The sequence below is a fragment of the Poecilia reticulata genome, chromosome 21 (genome assembly GCF_904066995.2).
Source record: "Poecilia reticulata chromosome 21, P_reticulata-male-v2, whole genome shotgun sequence".
Lineage (NCBI taxonomy): Eukaryota > Metazoa > Chordata > Actinopteri > Cyprinodontiformes > Poeciliidae > Poecilia > Poecilia reticulata.
Window position 1 is genome coordinate 12,845,593 of NC_088850.1, and position 25,722 is coordinate 12,871,314.

The 25,722-nt window shown below is 39.1% G+C and overlaps 3 protein-coding genes across 3 annotated transcripts; all 3 read left to right on the plus strand.

Annotated features, from left to right (window-relative positions):
• The first annotated feature begins 1,510 nt into the window (after positions 1-1,510).
• fosab (Fos proto-oncogene, AP-1 transcription factor subunit b) lies at positions 1,511-3,760 on the plus strand. Its single transcript, XM_008397880.3, has 4 exons — positions 1,511-1,824; positions 2,161-2,388; positions 2,486-2,593; positions 2,706-3,760. The coding sequence occupies exons 1-4, from the start codon at positions 1,690-1,692 to the stop codon at positions 3,327-3,329; spliced, it is 1,095 nt and encodes a 364-aa protein (XP_008396102.1). The 5' UTR covers positions 1,511-1,689; the 3' UTR covers positions 3,330-3,760.
• A 7,773-nt stretch (positions 3,761-11,533) lies between these two features.
• Positions 11,534-18,820, plus strand: tmed10 (transmembrane p24 trafficking protein 10). Its single transcript, XM_008397881.3, has 5 exons — positions 11,534-11,780; positions 13,475-13,595; positions 13,850-13,923; positions 16,063-16,189; positions 17,520-18,820. The coding sequence occupies exons 1-5, from the start codon at positions 11,595-11,597 to the stop codon at positions 17,639-17,641; spliced, it is 630 nt and encodes a 209-aa protein (XP_008396103.1). The 5' UTR covers positions 11,534-11,594; the 3' UTR covers positions 17,642-18,820.
• Positions 18,821-19,349: 529 nt separating this feature from the next.
• eif2b2 (eukaryotic translation initiation factor 2B, subunit 2 beta) lies at positions 19,350-23,525 on the plus strand. The gene is made up of 8 exons (XM_008397882.3): positions 19,350-19,609; positions 20,024-20,144; positions 21,479-21,630; positions 22,546-22,709; positions 22,794-22,889; positions 22,965-23,102; positions 23,185-23,251; positions 23,337-23,525. Exons 1-8 carry the CDS (start codon positions 19,438-19,440, stop codon positions 23,492-23,494), a joined length of 1,068 nt encoding a protein of 355 aa, XP_008396104.1. The 5' UTR covers positions 19,350-19,437; the 3' UTR covers positions 23,495-23,525.
• Positions 23,526-25,722: the final 2,197 nt, after the last annotated feature.

Genomic DNA, 25,722 nt, shown 5'->3' on the forward strand with positions numbered 1-25,722 from the left:
AATTCCCTATACTTTGGCTTCAGGAGGTAAGAGCCAGGACACTCCCAAACAAACAAGACTGCTTTCGTGGCAAACTACACGCATCAAACAGGGTCAGAGGTTGCCCCAAGGTTACACACACCCCTGGTGAGAATGCAGAAGGAACAAGTTCTGCCTGGGGATGTACAATGACACGTGCCGCCTCTTTTGTTTTGACACGTACATTTGACGCTACAGAAGTACGTTTATACAGAACCAGTATGGTTAAGGGATGCGTCAGTGAAATATGCTGATTGGATTATTTATGATGTGTCAAAAATGGCTGCACAATTTGGTGTTGCCAAAAAAGTGCTTTTACAAGGTACAGTTGTCAGGCCTAACAATGTCACCTGTGATAGGTGAAGTGAATCCTATCTCTTTCTCATAGTACCTTTCTGTGAAAGGGATATACTACGGAGGAAGCAAACATTTTGTCCTAAAAGGTAGTGCGTCTAAAACAGGGGGAAAAAAATGCAGAAGTGTAAAAAATTGAGCAAGTCTGACAAGAGTCCAGTTGTGTTCATAAGATGACTGGGTCAAAGCGTTTCTGAAACTGCAGTTGTTGTAGGGTGTGGAGAGTATCAATCAAACATGACCCAACAGACAAGCAATTACAACGTTCTAAGGCTGACTCTTGTAAGAAAAGTGCCATAAAACATTTGCATTTGTTGGACTGTTTAGCCACAGACCAAGCAGAGTGTCCATGTTGGTCATGCTGTGTTTGATCAGTATTATCCTGTTTGACTGTTCAGTGCTGTCCAAAGCTAATTAAAATACATAGCGTGTTGTGGCAAATATAAGGATATGTTTTAATCTCAACATGAATAAAACATTAAAACAAAACTTTACTTTTACAGTTTTTCATTCAGTTACACATGCAGCTAATAATTTCACATTTGGCAAGTTAACTACAAATAATTGTATGCTCTAAAATCCTATGAGCTTCTTGAACCTTAGTAAGGTTAGAGTAAAGTTATATCTTTATGCATTTTGCTATAGCACAGTAAATTTTGTTTGTTTTGAAGTATTTTTGACAAGTAGGCTGCTATATTTTCTGACCATTCTCCTACTTATTCGGTTTTCACAACAGCCTCTGTGTTTGTTGTTCTACATAACGTCATGTAAAGCTCTGCCGATCTTGAGATGGTGTGTTTCCCATCAGGCACCGCCTTCATACAGGATGGTACACCATATTTGGTAAATGACGCGTCGGGGATCCCGCTCTGGAACATTCCATTTCTCTACAGACGAGCTTTAAAGCGACCAAAAACACTCCGTGTTTCTTCGTCAGCTGAAAGAAAATGAAAAGATGAGTTTAGTATTATTTTCTTTTAAAGTAAGACTAAGCCGAAGTGGTTGTTTTTCGGTGTTTTCTGTGTTGCTATGCAAATGTTTGGGTGGTTTTCTCCCGCGGTGTCAAGCGACAGAGTCCCGCCTCCTGCTACGTCACGCTGAGATTCTCTATAAAACGCTCCTCAACTCCAGAGTTGGCATTCAAACTTTGAGTAGCAGAGCAAGGACTACAGGAAAGCGAGCAACAGCAGCACTTTTAAGAGTTTTTCACAAACCTACTGAAGGGATTTCCTCAGCTCAAGTTTACACAGCCCCGAAGTAGAGTTAGCTTGGATATTCCGTCTTCTTTTTTTCTTATAAATTGTTACTCTCGGGACGATGATGTTCACCGCTTTCAATACGGAGTGCGACTCTTCCTCACGCTGCAGCACGGCTTCCCCGTCTGGGGACAATTTGGGATACTACCCGTCACCACCAGGATCTTATTCCAGCTTGGGATCTCCCCAGTCTCAGGTATGTCAAGTAAAAATGTTTTATTTATTTATCTTTTCTCCTTGCGAACAGCAACTTATGTAGAGCTATAGTCCAAGCTTGATTATCACACTGATTTACTGATTTCGATTGAGGGTAAAAAGTTAGAGAATGATAGGAAGATGATTGCACTGCAAATAGTGCCATGCAATCTCCATTCATCCACCTGGAAACTCCATAGAGAGTGTGTAACGTCATAGCTGACATCACACAGATATTTTTAAACAGTCCAGCTTTTTATAAACTCCTCCATTGCGACCCCCTCTCCTCCTGAACTTATACCAAATCCCCTCATGTTCTTTCCTTTATTTCTTCCAGGAATTCACTGATCTGTCAGCATCAAGTGCCTCCTTCATCCCCACCGTCACAGCTATTTCAGCAAGCCCGGATCTGCAGTGGATGGTCCAGCCTTTGGTCTCCTCAGTGGCCCCCTCTCACAGGGCTCACCCATACACCTCGAGGCCCAGCCCGGCATACCCCAGATCAACCATGAAGTCTGCAACAACCAGACCTCACATTTCTACCAAGAGGGGCAGAGTTGAACAGGTAATTACATGGTCTAATCATATAACTTAGGTCATGCATAACAATGAATGAGTTGAAAGAGTTGGAGTCTGACTGTTTTTATTATTGTTATGCGCAGATTTCTCCCGAGGAGGAAGAGAAGAGAAGAATTCGCAGATTGAGGAACAAGCAGGCAGCAGCTAAATGCCGCAACAGGAGGCGAGAGCTTACAGACACCCTGCAAGCTGTAAGTATCCCACCTGATTCCCTCTCACTTATCAAAACCTATTCACCACCAGAGCTAATGACGATAAAACAGCCATCTAAGTAACATTTCCTCTATTCTTCCCCTTTGTCAGGAAACTGATATGCTGGAGGATGAGAAGTCCACCCTGCAGAATGACATTGCCAACCTGCTGAAGGAGAAGGAAAGGCTCGAGTTCATTCTGGCGGCCCACCAGCCTATCTGCAAGATCCCTTCAGAACTGGACACAGACTTCCCCATGCCCTGCCTCTCCACCGCCGTCACTTCCACAATCACTTCCAGCCGGCCAACTTTCACCTCAGCCTCCAACTCCATCTTCTCCAGCACCAGCTCCGTGCCCTCCGCCGCCGCAGTCTCAGACAGCACGGTTAAGATGGCAGACCTGGAGGCCTCTGTTCTCGAGGAGTCCCTAAACCTTCTGGAAAAGACGGAGATGGAGACGGCACGCTCGGTCCCCGAGGTCGACCTGTCCAGCACCCTCTATCCAGGCCAGGACTGGGAGCCCCTTCACACCTCAACCAGCAGCAATGACTTTGAGCCCCTGTGTACGCCTGTGGTGACCTGCACCCCGGCATGCACCACCTACACGTCTTCTTTCGCCTTTACCTTCCCAGAGGCTGAGACCTTCCCCACCTGCGGCATCGCACACAGGAGAGGAAGCAACAGCAACGATCAGTCCTCTGACTCTCTCAGCTCACCAACCCTGCTGGCCCTTTAGAGACTCTTCCAAAAATGAACTTTCTTCCTAGAAGCACATTTTCTTGAATATGTGACAGATGTGCAGATTACAGGGCTATGGAGCAGACTTGTACCAGGAAGCAAATTATATTTATGATTTTATCTGCCTTTATGTATAGCTACTTGCCTATTACACCAATGTAGCAAGTTATTAAGCATGTTTCAACTAATACCACTTAGTCGTTCTACAAGTTCCTTATATGATTTCATGGTGCTAGATTTTAAAAAAAAGTTTATTGTTATGTGCTGAGAGCAATAGTTATTATTTGACCAAATTTGTTTTTTTGAAAGTTAAGAGTATTTGTGAACTGTTTGTGAAACTTAAAACAAAACAAAAAACAACTGGTGTGCTTTGTCTGAACCATGGTCTGAGTGGTCTATAAAACTATAATATGGAGTTTTCTGTGAAAACACTTGTCCTTTTAATTTATTAAATTTTATTTTTTTAGCGTACTGACGAATGTTGTTTGTAAGACATGTGAATAAAAAAATAGAGATATTTAAATTCATTCAATTGTCTGACTAATTTGAACTCTCGGCGTTCACATTTCTATAAAACGGGCTCAGTTAAAATATAGCAACTGTTTGAAAAGCGCTCGTTTAGAAATAGCTGTATTTTTCCTGCTCCTCTACCAGCTCTATTTATTGTTCCGTCTGTTGTCAAGGCTGGCGAAACGTCAGGGACTTGACGTCAGTGCGTTCTTTCCATTTTTTTTAATTTGCAAGCGTTGCGTGGTGACGTCTTACTTCCGAGCCCAAATATAGAGACCAATGTGGAGTCGCTGTTGCAGTCTGTCAGCAGAAGAGACTGTCCGCTCTGCACAGTTTACTCGGTTCGTACGCCTTATTTTTCCACCAAAAGACAAAAATCGTCGTCGCAGTACTCTCGTTGAAGTGAAATTGGCATGTCCACTGTAAAGGGGAAAATTACTGCGCTCCTTCCGCAATCGAGGCTGCGTTGTTTCTCACATCTCTTTGAGAGACAGTAAGCTTAGAGATTGCAAGAGGATCTGAAAGAAACGATCAAACCACAATGTATGCTGGTTTTACTTGCTGGTGTTATAATGTAAAATACAATTGCGCAAAAAAAACCAAAAAAAAAACAAAAACAAAAACAAAGAACGCAGAAAATATAAAAGGAAAAAAAATGTTTACTTGGAAATGATTTAGGCTACATGTCAAACCAGTTTGAACATGATGCACAAGGCGGGTTACAGTGCAGCACCTTGCAAAAAATATATTAAGATTTTTTTATTTTTTTTTTACAACTGCTTGATTTATTTTTGACAACGACATAAACTGTCTCACATAGTGCAATTGAACACATATTTGTGACAGTGCTTCTTGTGTCGAAAGAAGCATATTTAGTTTTCCCTCCACTTCACAATTATGTCATTCTTTGATTTTGTCACATTAAAATCCCAATAAAACACACTGATGTGTGTTGAATTTCACTTATCAATAAGTGAATCGCTTAAATAGGAAGGAATACTTCTGGAAGGCCCTTCATGGTTTCTGTGTTGAAGGTATCACTGTTATTTATATAAACATGCTTAGAATTAGTAGATATGTATAAAGTTAAATCAGGCCCAAAATCGGGATGTAGTGATGGACTCAGACCTGAACCTGCAGAGACACATAAAGACAATTACAAAGCCAGCCTTCTATTACCCAAAGAACATTTATAGGATTAAAGAACTAGTTGTTCTTTAATCTGACGCACTGTCCGTGCGTTAGTCTTTACTCACTGGTCTTACTTCCCTCCTCCTCACCAGAACCAGAACCAAACATGGAGGAGCAGCATTTAGTTTGCTCCTCTAATTTAAGTTCTGAGTTCCTTGAAATCCATTCTTTACTTAATAATAACTGGAAAATAGATTAATCCTATTTAATTCTGGATTACAACCTGTTGTTGCTTCTATTTCTTGTCACTGTAATGCAATGTTTCCTTTTTGTTTGTTTGCTTATTTTTATGACATATTTCTATCATGTCAGGCAGTTCGAGTTGCCTTGTTGCTGAAGTATGCTATACAGAAGGTGCCTCACTGAAACACATATTTCACTTGTGTTTCAATGAATATATAAATATAAATGCAAATTAATCCTGCCTGTTTCCTGATGGGAAACAGAAGACTGAACATGTATTCCCTCATTTGCAGTTATGAAAAATAATTGGTTTGTGCAACATTTTTTCTCGAAAAGTTTGTCACCCAACCTTTCTCATCCCTATGTGTAATTTTACCTCGTTGCTCTTCTCAACTTTACATCCGCATGTACAAAATGTTTCAGTGAGGGATTGCCCAATGGAGCTTTCTCAGGAAATGCGTAGTGCGTGAATGCTCTCGTGTGTGTGTTAGGGAAAACTGCTGTCGCACAATAAGTAACTAACTCTGACGTTTGAGCCGTGTCTGTGGTGCGGTCACACCCTTTTTATGCAACACAATACAAGATACAAAGCATGCTGTTCTCTTATCGTGCATACCTTGAAGCCGGATCCTAGCATAACTTGCGGAGGAGTCTAAAATTTGCAAAGCAAAACTTTTTCTTTATGCATGGAGAACACTTTTAAGAAAGCTTTTAGTAAACCTGTGTTTTGACAGAACTTCCTGTTTCACTCGCCTTGTGCTCTTGCATAACAGCCCTATTCTGGCTGAATCTGTATTCTTTTACATTGAAGCAGCACCTCCTTTTCCTCAGCTCTATGTGCGACCATGCAGCGCCACATAACTCTATTAATATCCCTTCTGCCAGGCGGGGGGATACGGGGGTCGCAGCAGAAATAGCAGGTGCCTTTTGCTTCTTTTAACATCAGCATCAACAGCAGTAAAATTAGACCACTGTGACGCCAACCTGCGTCGGTGCTTCAGCCCAGGGGAGGATCCAGGCAGTGCATAACAGAGAAAGGGAGAGGAGGAAAGCAGTACGCACCAAGGCAAGGCTGGAGGAGGAAAAATGATGTATATATGAGGATAGCAGGGAGGGAGACAGACAGAGATCCCTGCCTCTGTGAGAGCGGTGATGATGAAACAGCTGAGTTCGCCTACGTGCCAAGATGACAAAAGCTCATTTAGGCTTGGCTTTGTATTAAGAAGGATCAGCCCCCAAGTAACTTCATTTTTCAGAGACATGCCAGAATGTCGTCTAAAAAAGTGAATATATCAGACTTGTGATTGCTATCCAGCCCTGCTTTTTTTTTTTTTTTTTTACTTCAGTCAGCTCTTGTAGAGACTAATCAATCTTCATATGAGACATGTTGAAATTCCTTAACAGGACAAGTTGATCTGATGCAGTGGAGATAAAGTCCCTTACCAAAAGTGTGTTTTGTTTAGCTCTATCTATTTTCCCACCAAAACTAACCTGCTGAAAAGAATCTCCACATTATGGTGCTGTAGCCACTCTCAAAACCTTCTGTCATTTTTTTATTTTTTTGGTCCACATCACAAATCATCACAATAAAGCACAGAGAAGTCTGTTGTTAGAACAAAACGTGAAAGAGTTTCATTGAACGCTCTTGCAGGGCAGCATATTCCATGGTGTCACCTGAGGTAGTGTATGACTAATTCGTTTTCTGATTTGCTCTAGACTAGAGTTCAAACCATTTATCTGCGTTTCATTTGCAATAACGTGCACAACCCGCTGTGTGACAGCAGCCGGTTGAAGGGTGTGTACTAACTTGCGTCAGAAGGAGTGCACTTTTAAGGAAGTAGTCCAACTGACATGCAATCATGGCACAAAGCCAAGAGGGCAATAAAAAGGTGAATAAATCATAGAAGTTCCGTCTCGCATCAACGAAATACGTATGTAAACCGCAATAAATATGTTCAAACTTTGTTCGCTTGAAATTCAACTAAAAGGGTTTTCACATTTCACCAACTTATAATCATAATCTTTTATGTCACTTATTGGAATTTTATGTAGCAAACCAACACAAAAGTAGTACATAACTGCCAAGTGGAGGTGCAACCTGATTTCCAAAACATTTTACAAATGAAAATCAGCAAAGTAGATGTGCAGCTCTAATTCACCCCCATCAAATTCATCAAACTATGTGATCTAATCTCAGTAGACATATAGCTGTTCTGTAGAGGTTTAAGAGGTTAGTTAGAGGACATTAGTATACAAACGACAGCATGAAGAACAAAGAGGACAGCAGAAAAAGAAGCTCAGGTTAAAGATTGTGGAGAAGCTTGATTAGATTATAAATCTAATGAATTTAGAAAATCATTACATGATTTGAAAATATGAAGATGCAAGGAATCAAGTCAAACAAACACTGACAGCTTCACATTACGGCTATTTTGTAAAGATCAGTGGCCAAAATGTTGTTTGTATGTGTGCAAAGTTGGAAGAGACATGTTACAATACTGACACCTGTTAATTGAGAGGTAGTTCTGCACTCTGTAATCTGCAAAGCTAAGTGTGGGTTGATTACAAATTCCTGTCACACTTTTCAGATTTGTGTTGGTAACAGCAAGCTCAGACTCATTACAGAGCACACTGCTTTAGGTTGTAATATGAGAAAATGTGAAATTGTTCTTGGAGCATGATGACGGCCAAACACTCAAAATTTTAAATATTTTATGAATTGTATTTCCAGTCTAAAATCCCCACAGCCCAGTGGAGTGTGTGCCGTGTGCTATTCTTAGAGGTTATTTGACGCACCAAGCAGCAATACTGGAGGGATTTCTCTACCCAATAATTACTGTTCACCTATAGTGCCAGACTCCCCTCTCGGCAGCATGTCCTCGTCGCGTCTCGTGGGATCAGTAACGAGGATGTTTCCCTGGAAACTGGACAGCTATAGGGTGCACAATTGTGTAATCCCTGAGCTGCTGACAGAAAAATAATGGCTTTTGGGATTTTCAAAATATCCCAGCTTGCTTACGATGCCTCCATTTCTTCAGGCTGGACTACATATTATGCAATCATAAAAAAAAAAAACATGTTGCAACGACACTATTGTGTGATCATTAACATCATTTTGAGTGTTTTGGACACTCAGAAAGTAAGAGCTATCATCTTAACATTGTTGTTATTCAGCAGAATAAATCAAAGCCGTTGATCGATTGACTGTGGTTCTCGCTGCCTCGAAATGATGTGTTTGCACAAGTCTTCCCACACACTGCCACTCAATATTAGTCTCAGGAAATGGCCATTCAGACACACTGGGAAGCCCAGACTGCATTGCTCTGTGGTTTATGTAAGACTCCCACTAGAATTTTGCTGGAAATTATTGTTTCCTCCGAGGAATCCCACAGACATATGAGAAATTTTTCAAACAATAGCTTCTAGTTCATGTTGTCATGTTGTGCCAACCGATTATTCTGTAGAAATGCTTTGTGTTTTAACTGGTAAGACTGCAAATCTTACCAGGAGGAATTGAATGGGTCACAGATCTTCAGTAACTGTTTTCACCATTTTCTGCAGTTTTCCAGTAACCTGCTCGAACCTGATATTGGATTGCAACACTTCAAGAGTGTTCAGGCATGTCAGCCTCACAAAACAATGCTACATATTGCAGGCGGTGACAATGCAGTCTGATCACTGACGTACAATTTAGTCAGCAGCTCACACAATTAATTGTGATTTATGACTCTAGGTCAATGGTAAAAATCCTATAAAATAAAGAGGAAAATCAAATCAGACAGCTTCACCACTACATTTTCAGTTTTTGCTTGTTGTAATCTGTAAATGAAATTCAGTAGTACCAGGAAATTGTAATTTAAAAAATAAAAAAAATACCACTCAATATAATTACATACAACTAAACACATTTAAGCTCTTTGTCCTGTCTTATGCATGGTGATCTTTGTCATATGAAAAAGGACAGAGAGTACGATTTTCTAAATTTGATTTTGTGAATAGGTGCAGTCAAGCAACCAAATGTATTTACATTTTAAATAAGGATTTTAAGAAAAAGCTATAATAACTAATAATAATGGTTCTCCAGAATCACAAGTTTTATTATTCGCACTGAGATCTTCTTACTAATTATTTGATTAAGTAAAGTGGCTGCACTGATTCCACTACTACTGTGATTAAAGGGAATTTTTAGCATGATAGAATAAAAAATATTCCACCAGAACTGTAGGAAGTGCCCTGCTTTGGTCAGACTGGTCTTTTTAAACATCATGGGTCCCTCAGACTCCACCAACTGGATGGCTAGTTGCCTTTGGTTCTGCCTTCCACAGGTTTTATCATGAGAGAAACATGATAAGCAACCATGCTGTCCTTATACTGTTATTGGACATTTTCTCCCAGGTTTATATGTTATTACGGAGCAAAACTGGATACAAAAGAAAAAAAAAAGATTAATATAAGTCATTTATATTAATCTTATATATACTTATTTAGTCACTGATGCTAAGGCTTAGAAGAAAATTTTTTATTCTTGCTCATCTTTACACAAAATTGATAAATATGTGTGATAAATGTTTTCAGATGATTTAGTGCTCCAATCCATCAAACAGATGTGTAAGCTCTGCAGAGGTTTGGTGATTGCAATCAATTTGCATTGTGTCAAAGCATAGAGGCATGTAAGACTTACAGGACAGAGTGTCTTGAGGACCGTAGTTGGGAAATGCTGCATTGCAGGGTGTGTTCATGGGCAACAGTCTTTCTTCAAGAGCAAAGCACCAATGTCTGTGTGTAGAGTCATAGTCAATAAATTGCAATATACGCCGTAATGAGTCTTGATTCTCAGATTAAAAGTACCTTTTGAAAAAGTAACTTTTAATCAGTTATTAAACATATCTTTCCTAAAAAAACAAAAACAAAACATTTATTTACTTTTAGAAATAATGTGCTGGATATATGGATAATGTGTGTCATTGGTTTGATGCAATATTCTGATGTTAGTTGTGATAAATCATAAAAATAAAGGAACGTAATTAATCTATAAAATCTGTTCCATTTAGTGATTAAGTTTCTACAATAAACAGGCTTTTCAGTAATATTCTGATTCTTTCAATGGGTTTGTATAAGTGGAATGCCGTGGGAACAGGAAGTGGACGGGAACCCATGCAACAGGTTAGCAGTTAGCAAAAGTGGAATTTGATTGCAAAATAAAGAACACGAGGTGTGAAGACAGATGTGGACTGAAGCAATTCGAATATGTCATTCCTGCAGTTCCAGTTTACCTAAGATTTTTAAATGGTTCTGAACTTGTGTTGTGAGTAACACTTCTTGTTGTAGTTGTAAGAAAATGTTTTGGCATCAGCCATTTAACACTAAATATTAGGCTCGTTAAATTTTCTAAGATAAACAACAATGAAAAGTTAAACAACAGAGATAATGAAAAACACAAGTGGTTCATATACACTTGCTAAAGTTTCAACTCCTGTTTTTTGGCAAACAATGGCTGTTAGTGAATTCATCAGTGGATGCAATTCTTGCTCAGTCTCTTTCTCACTATTGAAACATGAACACTCATCCCAGTTGAGGTCTGCAATTCTTTGACATACTATTTTGCATTGTTGGAGTAGTTTCAGTAGCCTGGAAACTCCTATGAAGGTTCCCCACTGTTCAACATGTTCCATTGTTGAAAATGGCTCTGACAGGGGTTCAAAGGTCCAAAGTCTTACAAATGGCTATGTAACCCTTTCCAGACTGATACATGTAATTGCCGAGAGATTTTGATCTACTTCAGAATAGTTCCATTCAACAAAATTATTGATTCTAGGTTGGGCAGTAATAATACCTGGGTGTTGCCACATAAATTGAGCCTGTTTGAAGTGGAAATCTTCCATGATCATTCTTCAGATGTTTCATCACAGCTTAAGATTTTTTTTTCTTCTCATAGCTCGTACTGTACAAAGTTCTTATCTCTGTGAGTGTAACACACACATTCTTTCCCTCTCTTTCTCTCTCTCTCTCTCTCTCTCTCTCTTTCTAACACCATCTGTGTATGAATGGGTGAATGATTGAATGTAGTGCAAAGCGCGGAGTCCTCAGATTTAATAAAGTGCTAAACAAATGCAGGACATGAGGGAGACTCTCTTACCAACTTCACGAGCTCTTTCACTTTTACTTTAAGATACATTTAGTACCAATATATGTTAATCTCTGGGATAAAGATTGAGTCTCCTTCTTACTTAAGACTGTTCCTCCTGCATCTAAAAACATTATATAGCAGTTCTCCCTCCAGGTCAGCGGGGGCGCTGCTGCGCTCAGCGAGGCCGCTTTTGGGAGCCGGAGCTCGGTGTAAAGCTGGTTGGTTGGCAAGGGCTGGTTGGTCGGTCGGTTCATGGTAGCCATGGCTCGATTTGCTGCGCTATTGCTGTTACCGGTTCTCATTGAATCCGTCGTTTCAATTTCTTTCTTTTTACCGGTCAACTCTAGAAAATGCTTACGAGAGGAGATCCATAAAGACGTCCTGGTTACGGGGGAGTATGAAATCAGCGAGCAGGCGAACACCAAAACTAACCTGAAGGTGAGCACATACTGGGGGGCCGTTGAAGCCAAAACAGTTCAAATAAAACCAAAATGGCTTTTTATTGTTATATATCAGTAGCAAAGAGAAGTAGCTGTGACACAGTGGGATAGTTTATTCTTGTAAGTTTAATTTGAAGGACTGAAGGACTTTAGTCAGTGACAACTGTTGTTAGCATTGCTGCTAAGGTAGGCCCGAAAAACTCGTCTTCCTGGTTTTACAGTGAGCTAGCTAGCTAGCTAGCTAATGCTCTCATTGTTTTCTCACTTATTGGTTTTGATATAATTTGCTTGTTGTATTAACTCTGATTACTTTGACGCCAGCCGTGAAGCCCATTGTGAGTGTTTGCTCTGCATTATTTGGTTATATTTACAATATTTATGTAGGTGTCATAGTCTCTGCTGTGTAGCTGTTACACGTCACTCTTACAGACTGCTCAGACGCATACACGTCAGATTTAGTTTGTGTGTAATATTCACATGAACCAGGCCTGGGGAATTTTTTATTTATATTAATGGCGTCTGCAACCATACTTTTTATTTTTTCTTAAATCTAAAAATATATTTTAAAAGCTAACAGCTGTCAAGTTTAGGATTTGTATGCTGTAAAACTAAAAAATCACGGATGACAATCTCAAGTCTGTTTTATTTTCCCATCTATTTTCATCATAGCTGAAAGTAAAAAGTGTTTGTTTTTTCAGTCTGGAAACACAAATGTAAATGGGATATTCTGGGAGGTTCTTTATGAATTTATTAAAGGTCATTTTTGGGTCATTAGCTTTAATGCGATAAAGTAAAACATTTCAGTTTTGATTCTAAACAACTTTATGCACATTTTTTATTTGATTGTTTCTTCATATGTTAATGAACATATTTAAACAGAATGCTTTTTTTTTTAAATGTATTATAATCTGTGCTCACAGTAATGCATTTAGTGTGCCAGATGGTGGTTTGCAAACCATTTTAATGTCACATTATTGTATGACCCATTCAAATTCAGTCTAAGGGGCAGCAGACTAACACGTCAAATATGTGACTGCAACAAAGTTAACAGCTGGTTGCTTCCAAAGTTGAAAAAGTCTTAAATACTCATTAAAATCGGAATTTGCTGAATATGATGGATTTCAGATTATTTATTAACAAGAATGTGTTCTCCTGTAGTTTGTATTTCAATACAGATGATTTAATAATGATTTTATCAGTGGTGAGTGAGCTAATAAACTTCTCCGACCTCCTCCTGTTGATAAAAGTGTTGCTCTTATCCTATCAGCAACAGAAGCTGTTAAAAATACTAAGGACAATAAAAGGCTGCAAAATACATGATAAATTGTTGAGCGTTCTGAACGTTGTTAGACAACCGAAAAGATCCACACAGTTCTGTTAATCTGCAATCTTTTATCAAATTAAAAATTATATTTAGAATTTGTTCGTCACTGTTCACAGGTGCAGTGAGATTAAAGTCAGCGACAACAGTGCAAACAATGCAGAAAATATGTACAATATAAATATGGTGACATTTCCATTATTTACAATATTAAATCAGGTAAAAGTATATATACATACACAGATAACCACCATAATTAGTTTTCTTTCATTGAAAATAATTAATTTAAAAAGGATTTTTCAAACTACTCCAAAAATGTTGGCTATGTTCTCCCAGAATATGTCTAAATGTTTGTTGTTGTAACTTTGTAGATCACTGACTCTTCCAGCCACACTCTTTACTCGAAGGAAGATGCAACAAAAGGAAAGTTTGCCTTCACCACAGAGGACTACGACATGTTTGAGGTTTGCTTTGAAAGCAAATCACCCATGGGTAAGCAAAATTGTAAAGCAATTAAAAGCTTATCAGAGGAATCTAATCAAAATGCAGTCCTATATTTGATTGTATTGTGAATCCCTCATATTATTCTTAATAATCTGGAGACATTTTTGATGTATTTAAATCCTCAAAAGTTCTGATAAATATAACTTTTATTTTTTAGTTTTTTTAGTTTACTGAGAATGTTAATTGTCCTTTGCAAAATAAGCAATCACAATGTTTAATTTCAATTCTGTGAAAATCCGCAGGAACAGGAAGAGTGCCTGACCAGCTGGTCAATCTGGACATGAAGCATGGTGTCGAGGCCAAAAACTACGAAGAGGTAAAGTGTCAGAAGACTGAAATCTGTGCTTCCTGATGTCGAATAAACGCAATCCAAATTGTAGATAAAATGTCTTGCGTACGCTCCCAGTACTCTTACAGATGGGATTTTTACTCCCAAATGTGCTTGAAATATGCCAGCATGAATATTTCTACTCAGATTTTAGTGCTGTGTTCATCTATCATTTAATCAAGTTAGTTGAGTTAGAAAAATAATAGAAAGACGGAGGCGTTTTGAAATGAGTGTAAAAGTTAGTTTGCTTCCTTTGTACAAACGGTAGCGTGGGTGTCTTTTGTCAACACTGTGAAAATGACATTTTTAAGAAATGCCAAGTAAACCTAAAAATTAAAATGGTCCCGTGACAAAAATAATGAACACGGACTTTATATAAAAGTGGGAATCTGCTGTTTTGCCGTTTTGGGATCCATCTGCGTCAGGTGATTCTTAATGGATTCAAAAAGGAAGAAACACGTCGCTCGTAGCTCAGAATCACCTTTCTCTGCCCACACATGTTGAGCAAACATTACATACTGTTCAGCTGAATGGCGCGTCGGTGGATATTCACAGTTGAACTTGAAGAGGGCATTCCTGTCTGTCGGAGGAAGGGCGGAGCTGGCGTTACGCATGCATTAACTTACATAATGCTTGAATAAATTTGCAACCTGTTCAGTAGGGGGTGTACTTGAAAGAGAAGAAAAATGTCGTTACACAATGCTGTCTGCGTGGCAGATACAATCTGTGCTGTGAAACTTTTTTTTTTTCCCTTTTCTTCCTGATTATCAACTCTTCTGACTGCGCAGGATTTCATTGATTTCAAAGGCTGTGTTTGATTAATTTAGCTCATTAAGGGGGGGCTGAGGGGATTTTTCATTCTTTTAGAAACGGACATGGTTAATCTTGTGTCTTCAGTCAAGTGAATAAAATGTTTGCCCTGCCAGATCTGATAAACTTTTGATCTTTCCGTGTAACTTGCATTACGTCTTCCGGAAGGGGAAACGCTACGTAACCATTTTTCCCTTTTATAACTCGGGAACTTTATTAAGATTTTCCTCAAACTTTGCCCCCAACAGTAGCTTCAGTGCCCATCACTCAACCGAGCACGGACCGGTCTGATGTTTGAACACAACGTTTTTCAGTGTCTGGATGAGCTGTTCCTTTCTCCAAAGCAACAAATATTTAATATTTCACGATAACCCACGTGTGTATCAGCACTGAGTGTGGGTGCATACCTAGAATGTTTTGCAAGATTTGTTGACGTATGATAATACCTGCATGTACTAGTATGGTTTTCCACAAACATTTCCGGTCAGCGTTCCCCTGACCTCTGCTCTGATAAATCTGCTATAACGGCTGTCTTAATCATTTACTGAAGGAAACTGGCAGAACGAAGGTTGCAATCTGTCGTGAAGCATATAGTTGGTATAAGCAGGGAGTCCAAGATTCGAATCTTTGATTCCTCAAGTTTTGTTATCTGAATTTGTTTTACTTTAAACCATCCAGGGTTAGTGTTATCTGTTATCAAATTGTGCTCAGTAATCCCTCAGATGAATGGGAAGGGGAGGAAACTCCATATATAGTAACAAATAAAAGTTTTGTGCCACTCCTCAGTTCATTGCCTTGCCTCCAAGGAATCGAGATGTTCTTATCATATTCTCAAGTGAGCTTGAGCAATAATTATTACAGTGTCTTTATTGTGGCTATTTTAGATGTTTCCAACAGGAAGAGAAAGGCAAACAACCCCATCAAATTAAGTTCAAAGTATATATAATTTACATCTATTAAGGGATTTTACTCAAGTTAGTTTTATAATTAATGTAGGTTTTATGTTTTTGAAGTTTGAATATTGGTCTTTAATTTTCTAAACCTTTCAGAACTGCTGTTATTTTGTTCATGATCAAAATCTCCCTTTTCAACAACTGTTTGAATAATGTTGGTGTTCAAATCTAAGTGAAAGGGAAAGCCTGGCAAATATTTGCCCTATTTGGGAATTTTAGCTCAAGAGTGACACCTGCTGGACTGAGCATTCAACAATTTCAAATGTTTTGTGTTCCGCTTTATTTTGGAATGCCAACATTTTATTTAGAGGTTTTATAAGCTTTCTGTTGATCCTTTTTTTTTTTTTTTTTTCTGTCCCTCCAGATCGCAAAGGTGGAAAAACTGAAGCCTCTGGAGGTTGAGCTCAGGCGACTGGAAGATCTGTCTGAGTCCATCGTCAATGACTTTGCTTACATGAAGAAGAGAGAAGAGGAAATGCGGGATACCAATGGTACGCCAACATAGTACTTACACAGATTCGTACTTTTGCATAATTGTGTGATACGTATTGGGGCTGAAACGATTCCTCGAGTGATTCGAGTACCTCGATTATTAAAATTCCTCGAGGAAAATTGACCTGCCTCGAAGCTTCGTTAATTTATGTTTTATCATTTAGCGCACCGTGTTTCAGCTGGAACATTATTTGCGTTGAGTGGAGCTCTGACTTCCGCCTCTGAGTTGTTGACGGAAGCTACGTGTTAGCGGCATAACGTCCAATCTTCAAATTCGGCCCGCGGGGATTTTACTGATTGGTGATAATTCCGGGTTTTCATCGTTTTTGTGGGACCAATAAACATCCTTAAAATGACCGGCGTGATGCCGGGAGTTCGGCAGCCTGAGCGGAGAGACTGAACACGGCGGGCGGCTGAGGGTTGATGCTTACAGGGTAAGAGCAGCTTTACGGACCGAACCGCACAATAAACTTATATCATCCCGGTCTGAACAAACGGGAGGCGGAACATGACTGGTAGATGAGTTTCTGAATGGAGGAGCGGTAAATATCCCGTGTTGCTCCCCCGGTCTACAAAAAAGTAACTGGTAGGGAAGCTCAAATGTGGAAAAAATAGACTGATGTTGATATCCGATAGTAACACTGGTGTTATGGAAGATTTACCAATATTTTATTTCATAATTGTTTTTATCCGATTACTCGATTAATCGTAAGAAAAATCTATAGATTACTCGATTACTAAAATAATCGTTTACAACAGCCCTAATACGTATGTAAAATGAGCATACTAGCTGGTGGCTCTTCTGCCTCTGAAAGCGGCTCTTCCTAACTTAGGATAATAATTATGTGAAAAACAAATTGTTTCTAATAAAGGAAGGTTTTTAAACTTCTCTACATAGATCTGTTCTAGCAGATTGAGCCTAGTGGTCTTTTAAGTCAGTTACTTCATAATTACAGTTTGTGAGTTAGTTGTTTTGAAGTTGACTGACTGCTTTTCTACAGTTTTCAAAAATATGAAAAGGACTGAGAGGAGTGAATTCTTAAAAGTAAACTTATTTTGTTTTGTCTTTAATCTAACAATAAAAATGCAATTTATCAGTTTTCACAATAAAACTAACTTTAATGCAGTGTATATTTGTGAAACCGACAAGGTTTAAGAACATTTTGTGTCTGTCTTTAGAAAAATGTTATTTTATTGGGCAGGAATTGCTCTTTGAACTGAAAAGGCTGCTGATGCCTAATCTGAAAACTAGATGGTTTTTAATTTCTTGCAGGGATAGCAAGAATTTCTTACTGTCCAATAATACTAGCATTTTTAATTTCTCCACAGAGTCTACAAACACCCGCGTGCTGTACTTCAGTGTGTTCTCCATGTGTTGTCTCATCGGCCTGGCCACGTGGCAGGTCTTCTACCTGCGGCGCTTCTTCAAGGCAAAGAAGCTGATCGAGTAGATCGACTCATCCGGCTGCTTCCCTCGAGGGACGCTGCCTCCCAGTCAGCAAACGCATCCCAGCAATCCACTCTCCTTGGACTAGCTTCAACAAAACAAGCAGGGTTTAGGGAGCTCAACATCTAGTTTTCAAAGCTCTGAGAGTATCCATGTTTCCAGGAAAATAAGATTTACCTGCTTGTTTAGTAGTTGGAAACATGAAAACCCTGTAGGGAGAAATGCCTTGTCAAACATGGGAGAGAGAAATTTCTTTCTACACTGTTTTGAATGTTACAGCTGACTGAATAAGATGGATTTTCTTTTTCTATCAACCCTTTGAAAAGTTGGTTTGTTTTTATTTCTGAGCTCGGTTTGAGTGGATGTGCCACAAGTGAATGTCTGCCCCTTCTGTTAATGTACACATTATTTACAAGGCCACATAAACTAAACACCTTTTTATTAAGTGAAGGCTTTAAGAAACATGGTGTGTTGTTCCTTTAAGACAATTGGAACCACTGAACTTCTGTGTTGTCACTTAAACTACATATATGTTCGGTAGCTAAAATTAACTGTCTTTAGTTTGTTTTCATATTGTAATTACCACCTAGATGCTTCTACTGGTATCTTTTTCTTTTTATTTTTGCGGGGCGGGTGGGAGTTGAGTTTTCAGATTAATGTTCTCAATTATAAATTCTTGCATTCTTGCAAATTTTTGCATGTTCAGATGTTCTTTTGTTTTTGAACATCCATTAAAAGTATAGAGGAACCAATATTCTTACATTCAAGCAATTCCTCTTTCCCCTCTTCAATGTATTTATGCAATCTTTCTTGTTGAAATGCAGTTGTTGGCGACTGTGACAAGAATTGAACAATTATCCAAACGTGCACCCTTTTGCTTTAAACTGGCAACTCCAAGTTACAGCATATCACCTCCCAGTACCAGAACCTGCTGATCCATCCAGTGTTCCTATTTTCATTCAAACATTTGAGGCCGGGGTCATGTGAATACGGGTGGTTTCAGATATTAATGTTTTTGTTTTGGTTCTTTTTTTTTTTTTGACAGGAAATGTTGAAGGCTGTCCTGGTACATTTTTAACAATGAACATGCGCATGGAGCGCAGTCAATTTTTATGTTGACTGGTAAATTTTGTAAATTTGTGTTGGGCTTTTATTCAATAAAATATTGGATGGATTTACATGACTTATTTTGTAGTTTAATCTATATTTTTGAGGGGGAGAAATATACATTTTTGTTTCAGAAAGTGGTTTAGGGTTAAAATACATATATGAACCAAATTTCAACCAATAAAACGACTAATAACTTCAACAGAAAAACTGATAGGCGACTCGGTGTTGTACCCAAAACATCGCCCCCTGCTGTGAAAAGAACTCATATTTGCAGCTTAAACATTTAATTTCCAATAAATCTGTGAAAATTAAACAAGTTTGCCAACAGACTTTAAGATTTTACTACTATTAAGAGTATATTTATGTACTTATTTTTAAATGGGGTATAGGGGTTATTTAATGGCGGCCACTGTAGAAAGCATGTCACTTCGAGACTTGCTCAGCTGGTCTATAGTAGCAGAATGTGCTCATATCAAAATAAAGCTAACTATAGTGGAAAACAAACGATATTTGCTTTAGCCCTTTGGTCGGTTTTGCTGGTGAAAACAAGCGCTATAATAAAGGGAGACCAGACGGAGCGCTTTTTATGCTACAACACCGGATGTTCTTTACAAGTACTTCCTGGTCAACATTAACAGTAGAAACTTGCAGTCTTCTTTTTCTGACGGTTCGTTGATTTGGAAAACAACTATGCCGGGCCCCGACAAAGAAACCGACCTGACTGAGCGGGTTGAAGCCTTTCTGTCCGACCTGAAGCGCGGAGGTAGCGGGGCGGGACCTCTGCGGGGCTCGGCGGAGACTGCCCGAGAAACGACCGCACTGCTTCGCAAGATTACAGCCCAGGCTCGGTGGAGTAGCGCAGGTTCTTCTCACTTGATTTATTTTGACGATTTCTGATAATAATAATGATAATAATGCAGAGGACTATATTACTGTGAAATTGGTTCTGTTGTTGTTGTAATGTGTGTGTGTGTGTGTGTGTAGGTTGTTATTATCTGTGAAGATCTCAGACATCTGTTGTAACATCTGTGAAATGATTGAAATAGGGCGAGTTACGTCATGGTTTCTTATTTGTGTACGTTTACTAAATTGAGCAACATTTTTGCTACATTTTTATAAAGACACTAGTTAAAAAACTAATAAGTAATAATTTCTCTACAATGTTATAATAACAAAACCAAAAGGGGAAACTTAGGGTAGAGGTGCAATTAAAGCAACAATATAGTAACAACTACTACTTATATTAAAACGTTTTTTTGTTGATTGCTGCTTTTAGGTGATCTGATGGAAATCATACGGAAAGAAGGGAGGAGAATGACGGCCGCCCAGCCGTCAGAGACCACAGTGGGTAACATGATCAGGAGGGTCCTGAAGATCATCAGAGAGGAGTACGCCAGGTGAGGACAGACAGCTGCGGAGTCAGATAGTTCCTAATCCATGCACTGGGAACGTAAGACAAAAAGACATTAAGTAAAACAGTGCTGTTTGTAGCACATGAAATATCCCAACTTATCACATCACTGTGAAATGAGTATTTTTCCATGTACAGTAATGACAAAAGAAAAATAAACCTCAATTCTAAGATTTTATGAATCAGAAAATCATAAAATCTTAGAATTTTATGATTCTAAGACCACACTGTACAAAGCCTCCAGTAGAAGCTGTTACCCTCTAAACACATCGGAGAGGATCCCCTCTTGAATTTCATGTAATCATAATGTCCTCTGTCCCATTTCAGCTATGGGACAGCGGACAATGAACAATGTGATGAACAATTGTTCATCACATTGTTCATTGTGATGAACAATGTGTGTTTGTTCATCACATTCTACTAGATTTTCTAGATATTTAGTCAAATTCTTAATTTAATATAGTGAATATTTTGTCATAGTCAAAATGGAAAGCTTGTGGACAGACTAAGTACCACTCACTGCTTAAGTAGGATTAAAGAGAAAAAATGGGTACTGAAAACTGCTAACACATTAAAAACCGTCATTCCAAATTTAGACAATGTAGTGCTTAGAGAATTAGCAAAAACCCCAATACTTGCATTTCAGACCCTGTAAAGTTTAAATATTAAAACAATAATTGGAAAAAAACTAAAACAAATAAATAGAACTTGCCAGGAAAAAGTATCTTCTTTCTAAAGAGAAAATGGCAACAAGATTGGATCTAAAGCTACCACTATTTCTGGAATAATTTCCTTTGGACAGATGAGACGAAGATGAAGAGGGTGCAGCTGTTGATCCATGTGGTGGAGGTTGTAATTATTGGCGCTTGTTTGGCAGCCATGGGAGCTGATGGTGGGTTGAAATCTGGTCACATAAATAACTAAAGCAATGTTGGATAAAGCCTAGGAGAATATGACAGACTTCTGAAAAATGCAGTTGTAGAAAATTCTGAATCATAAGACGACTTTCCACGTTAGCCTCAACTTTTTTTTTTTTAATTAAATATTTGTAACAATCTAATAACAAATTTTTTGCTTGGCTAAGTCTGCACTTACCTCATGTAGATTTGCCTCTACTTTGTCTTTGTGTTTCCTTTTATGGATGCACTGTTCCTCAATGTTCATTCTGCAGAGTGTAATGAAAGTGTTTGAATCGGACGTCCACATGCTACTTTAGCAGAAAGGTTCACCTTCAAAAATATGCTTGGCACCCTAGAGTCGCCAAAATAAAACTGTTAAAAAATTGACCTGATGTCAAGCTGTTGAGGTTTTCCCCCTCAGGTCTCGAGGAAGCAGCGAAGAGGCAGACCAGCAGGAGTCCCTCCACAAGCTGCTGACCTCTGGAGGACTCTGCGAGGAGAACTTCAGGCAGCACTTTGCTCCCCTCAAAGCAAATGTCATTGAGGCCATCAACGAGCTTCTCACTGAGCTGGGTAAGATGGTGGAGCTGGTTTTACAGAGCTGAACTGCCCACAGTGCTGGTTACTCACTGATGTTCTCTAAAAATCTCCGCGGCCTTCACAGAACACCCGTATTTATGCAGTTGTCTTTTTTTTTTAGTGGTAGCAGAGTGGAGGGGTCTGTATTTGTATCTGGGTTTGTGTGGGTGCTTGGAATCCTTGAAAGTGCTCCAATTTCAATTTGGTGTTTTCAAGATTTGGAAAATGCTTGATTTCTGTATCAAGTCCTTGAAAGTGCTTGATATTCAGTCTTTTGTAATAAAGTGCAATATAACATTTTATCAAAGACCTGCATTTGGAAAGCGTTATTTAGTCGAAACCAGATATTTTCATAGACTTAATAAAAAAAAAAATTGATGCATATTTTTCACTGTCTAAAGTTAGACTAAACTTATTTTGTTTCAGTTCAGTTAGAATTGCCAAACTTATTTCTATTTGCTAAATACTAAAAAACACAGCAAAAACATTTTTTATAGATTTTTTTCTGACTTTCTTTGTATACTGTTTTTAAGCATTTATTTTGATTAGAACGTAATTTACTTTAACATTATTTATTTGGATTGTTTAAATGTAATAACTACTATTCCTAATAAGTCAGTAACTTATTGATCCTCTTATATTTTATACATTAAACAAAGTAAATGAAATCGCTTACCTTGTCCCTGCTGTAGAATGTAGAATGCTACCACAAAAAAATGATTAACATTATTAAATTCTAATCATACGATAATGTATTGTTTTTATCTCCAAAGTGTGGTGCTGTAAAAGTTTGAAAACCTACCTTGAAAATGCTTGAATTTCACTGTGGGAAAAGTGGAACAAGGAAACTGGAGAAAATATGATATTTTGTCTATAAGTTGAAAGAGATTATTTTTTTTTCTTTTGCAGAAGGAACAACAGATAACATCTCCATGCAGGCCCTGGAGCACATCCACTCCAACGAGGTCATCATGACCATCGGGCGCTCCCGCACGGTGGAGGCATTCCTGAGGGACGCCGCACGTAAACGCAAGTTTCATGTCATCGTTGCGGAGTGCGCCCCCTTCTGTCAGGTATATGAAGTACATCGAAAAGAGCTCGGAAAGCAAAGGTTTACCTACAAGAACGTTCACGGAAAAACCTTCACTTTTCAACAGGGACACGAAATGGCCACCAACCTATCCAAAGCTGGCATTGAAACAACGGTGATTGCTGACGCTGCGATATTTGCGGTCATGTCCCGGGTCAATAAGGTATTTATCTTCACAGAAGACTCGCTCCACATTAAGGCGGTGCAATTTAACTTGTTTGACGATCTGGTTTGGCAGGTCATCATCGGAACGCAGACCGTTCTAGCCAACGGCGGTTTGAGAGCTGTGAACGGCACGCACACTCTCGCCTTGGCAGCCAAGCATCACTCGACGCCTCTTATCGTCTGTGCCCCCATGTTCAAGCTATCGCCTCAGGTAGGAAAACACTAGTTAACAAACGTCTAATAAAAGCAATCTTTTAAACACAAATAATAAAAGAAATATTTTCTCTCCTTAGTTCCCAAACGAGGAGGACACTTTCCATAAATTTGTCTCCCCACATGAAGTCCTCCCTTTCACTGAAGGTACACCCTCATCGATTTACTTTACAAGTTAAGCGTTTATCTTTGGTAGAATATGAAGTTAACATGCTGATTGTGTACGTTTCAGGTGAGATCCTCTCTAAGGTCAACGTGCACTGCCCGGTGTTTGACTACGTTCCTCCAGAGCTCATCACACTGTTCATCTCTAACATTGGAGGACACGCGCCATCATATATCTACCGACTGATGAGTGAACTGTACCACCCAGAGGATCACGAGCTTTAATTTGTGTTGCTAATAAATACATTTAACTTAATCTGTTTTGTGTCTATTACTTACCTTAATAATAATAAAAAAAAAAAACTAAAGTAGTTTTAGATATTGTTGATTCGGTATATAAGCTGCTATACGGAAGATGAAAAGTATTCAACTCTGACTTCCAATGATTGTTCAGTGTCTTAAAGTTGCTGGGATACATGGGCTCTCTATTTAAAATTACAATTTTGAAGAATGTCTACAAGTGAAAACGCTAATCAAATGTTTACTTAGGGTTGCTTGTAATAAAACAAACTATTTTTAAATAAGGTGACTTCTCAAGGCAGTGGGTTGGATTGATTTTTATTAATGGGTAGAGTAAATTTGTATCATCCTCATTTTGATTTAAAATACTGTAGATTTCTCCAGCTGATGTTAAGAGGTTACATGTGGTTGGTGTAGTATGAGATGTCTTCCAGAAGGAGGCGGTGTTGGACAAGAATCCCATATGCTTTTTGAAAGTTTATGTTGAAACAATTAGCTCGAATGAGTGTTAAAGCAGATTTCAGATACCAAAATATGAATGTTAGTGTGACAGTAGTGTATTGCTGAGAATAAAAAGACTGGGTCTCACCGTGTCACTCAGGCTCAACTACAGCATCTATTCACAGGGGCGATCCCACTACTGAGCAGTACGGGGGATTTGACCTGCTCCGTTCCCGACCTGGGCCGGTTCACCCCTCCTTGGAGGACCTGGTGGTCCAAGGCTCCCCCAGGAACACCATATCTATACTGAACTTAGTGTGGACCCCCGCTCAACATAGCCCACTGCAGCTCAGAGCTCCTGAGCTCAAGCAATCCTCCAGCCTCAGCCTCCAGGTAGCTTGGATTACAGGTGAGAGCCACCTCACCCGGCGACAAGCAGCTGATCAGACAAGAAATTGACCAGGAGAGACGAGATAACATGAGAGGAAGGAGAGAGACACCAAGTGGTGGAATATATTACTGCATGTGATTAAGTTTAATGAGTCAGAGTTTCGATTTAAAGTGTTGCTTTTATTATGAATATTTAACCGTCCAAAGTGACTCCACATATTTTTCTAAAAACTGAAAGGATAAGGTCTGACAGGATATATTCACTACTGGGCCACTCAGTGTCCCTCTCTTACTTCTGCTGCTAGCATCTCGTCTCTCCAGGTCAATTTCTTGTCTGATCAACTGCTTGTCGCTGGGTGAGGTGGCTCTCACCTGTAATCCAAGCTACCTGGAGGCTGAAGCTGGAGGATTGCTTGAGCTCAGGAGCTCTGAGCTGCAGTGGGCTATGTTGAGCGGGGGTCCACACTAAGTTCAGTATAGATATGGTGTTCCTGGGGGAGCCCTGGACCACCAGGTCCTCTAAGGAGGGGTGAACCGGCCCAGGTCAGGAATGGAGCAGGCCAAATCCCCCGTACTGCCCAGTAGTGGGATCGCCCCTGTGAATAGATGCTGTAGTTCAGCCTGAGCAACACAGTGAGACCCAGTCTTTTTATACTCAGCAATAAAGTACTGTCACATCGACATTTACTTTTTAGCATCACTCAGCTTGCTTGAACACTCATTGCAGCTTCTTGTTTCATTCAAAAACCTCCAAAAAAGCAGCTGAGATTTGTGTCCAACACCGCCTCCTTCTGGAGAGCGGCAGACACTACATCAAGCTGGTGCAACTTAAAAACTTCAGACATTCTGGTTTGTTCAACTGATAAAGTCAACTCAGTAAACAACAAGCAAGCAGAGATGTGATGATTCAGATGTCGGACTTCAGCAGAAGTAAGTTAAAGTTTCAGGGGTTGCAGCTTTGTGATACTTAATAAAATGATGTAGTATCTGCTGTCCTCCAGCAGGAGGCGGTGTTAGACAAGAGTCCCAGCTGCTTTTTGAAGGATTTTGATGAATCGAGACGCTAGAATTAGTGTTAAAACAGGTTTAAGATGCCAAAATATATACAGGTCCTTCTCAAAGATTTTGCATATTCTGATGAAGTTCATTATTTTCCATAATGTAATGATAAAAAGTAAACTGTCATATATTTTAGATTCATTGCACACGAACTGAAATATTTCAGGTCTTTTATTGTTTTACTGATGATTTTGGCATACAGCTCATGAAAACCCCAAATCCATGTCTCAAAAAATTAGCATATTTCATCCGACCAATAAAAAAAAGTGTTTTAATACCAAAAAGCCAACCTTCAAATAATTATGTTCAGTTATGCACTCAAT

Excerpts from the sequence above, each read along its gene's own strand:
- eif2b2 (XM_008397882.3), top strand. The coding sequence starts at position 19,438 with ATGCCGGGCCCCGACAAAGAAACCGACCTGACTGAGCGGGTTGAAGCC. Across the intron at positions 19,610-20,023 it reads GGCTCGGTGGAGTAGCGCAG|GTGATCTGATGGAAATCATA; the intron begins GTTCTTCTCACT and ends TGCTGCTTTTAG. Across the intron at positions 20,145-21,478 it reads ATCAGAGAGGAGTACGCCAG|GTCTCGAGGAAGCAGCGAAG; the intron begins GTGAGGACAGAC and ends TTTCCCCCTCAG.
- fosab (XM_008397880.3), top strand. The coding sequence starts at position 1,690 with ATGATGTTCACCGCTTTCAATACGGAGTGCGACTCTTCCTCACGCTGC. Across the intron at positions 1,825-2,160 it reads TGGGATCTCCCCAGTCTCAG|GAATTCACTGATCTGTCAGC; the intron begins GTATGTCAAGTA and ends TATTTCTTCCAG. Across the intron at positions 2,389-2,485 it reads AGAGGGGCAGAGTTGAACAG|ATTTCTCCCGAGGAGGAAGA; the intron begins GTAATTACATGG and ends TGTTATGCGCAG.
- tmed10 (XM_008397881.3), top strand. The coding sequence starts at position 11,595 with ATGGTAGCCATGGCTCGATTTGCTGCGCTATTGCTGTTACCGGTTCTC. Across the intron at positions 11,781-13,474 it reads ACACCAAAACTAACCTGAAG|ATCACTGACTCTTCCAGCCA; the intron begins GTGAGCACATAC and ends GTAACTTTGTAG. Across the intron at positions 16,190-17,519 it reads GGAAATGCGGGATACCAATG|AGTCTACAAACACCCGCGTG; the intron begins GTACGCCAACAT and ends ATTTCTCCACAG.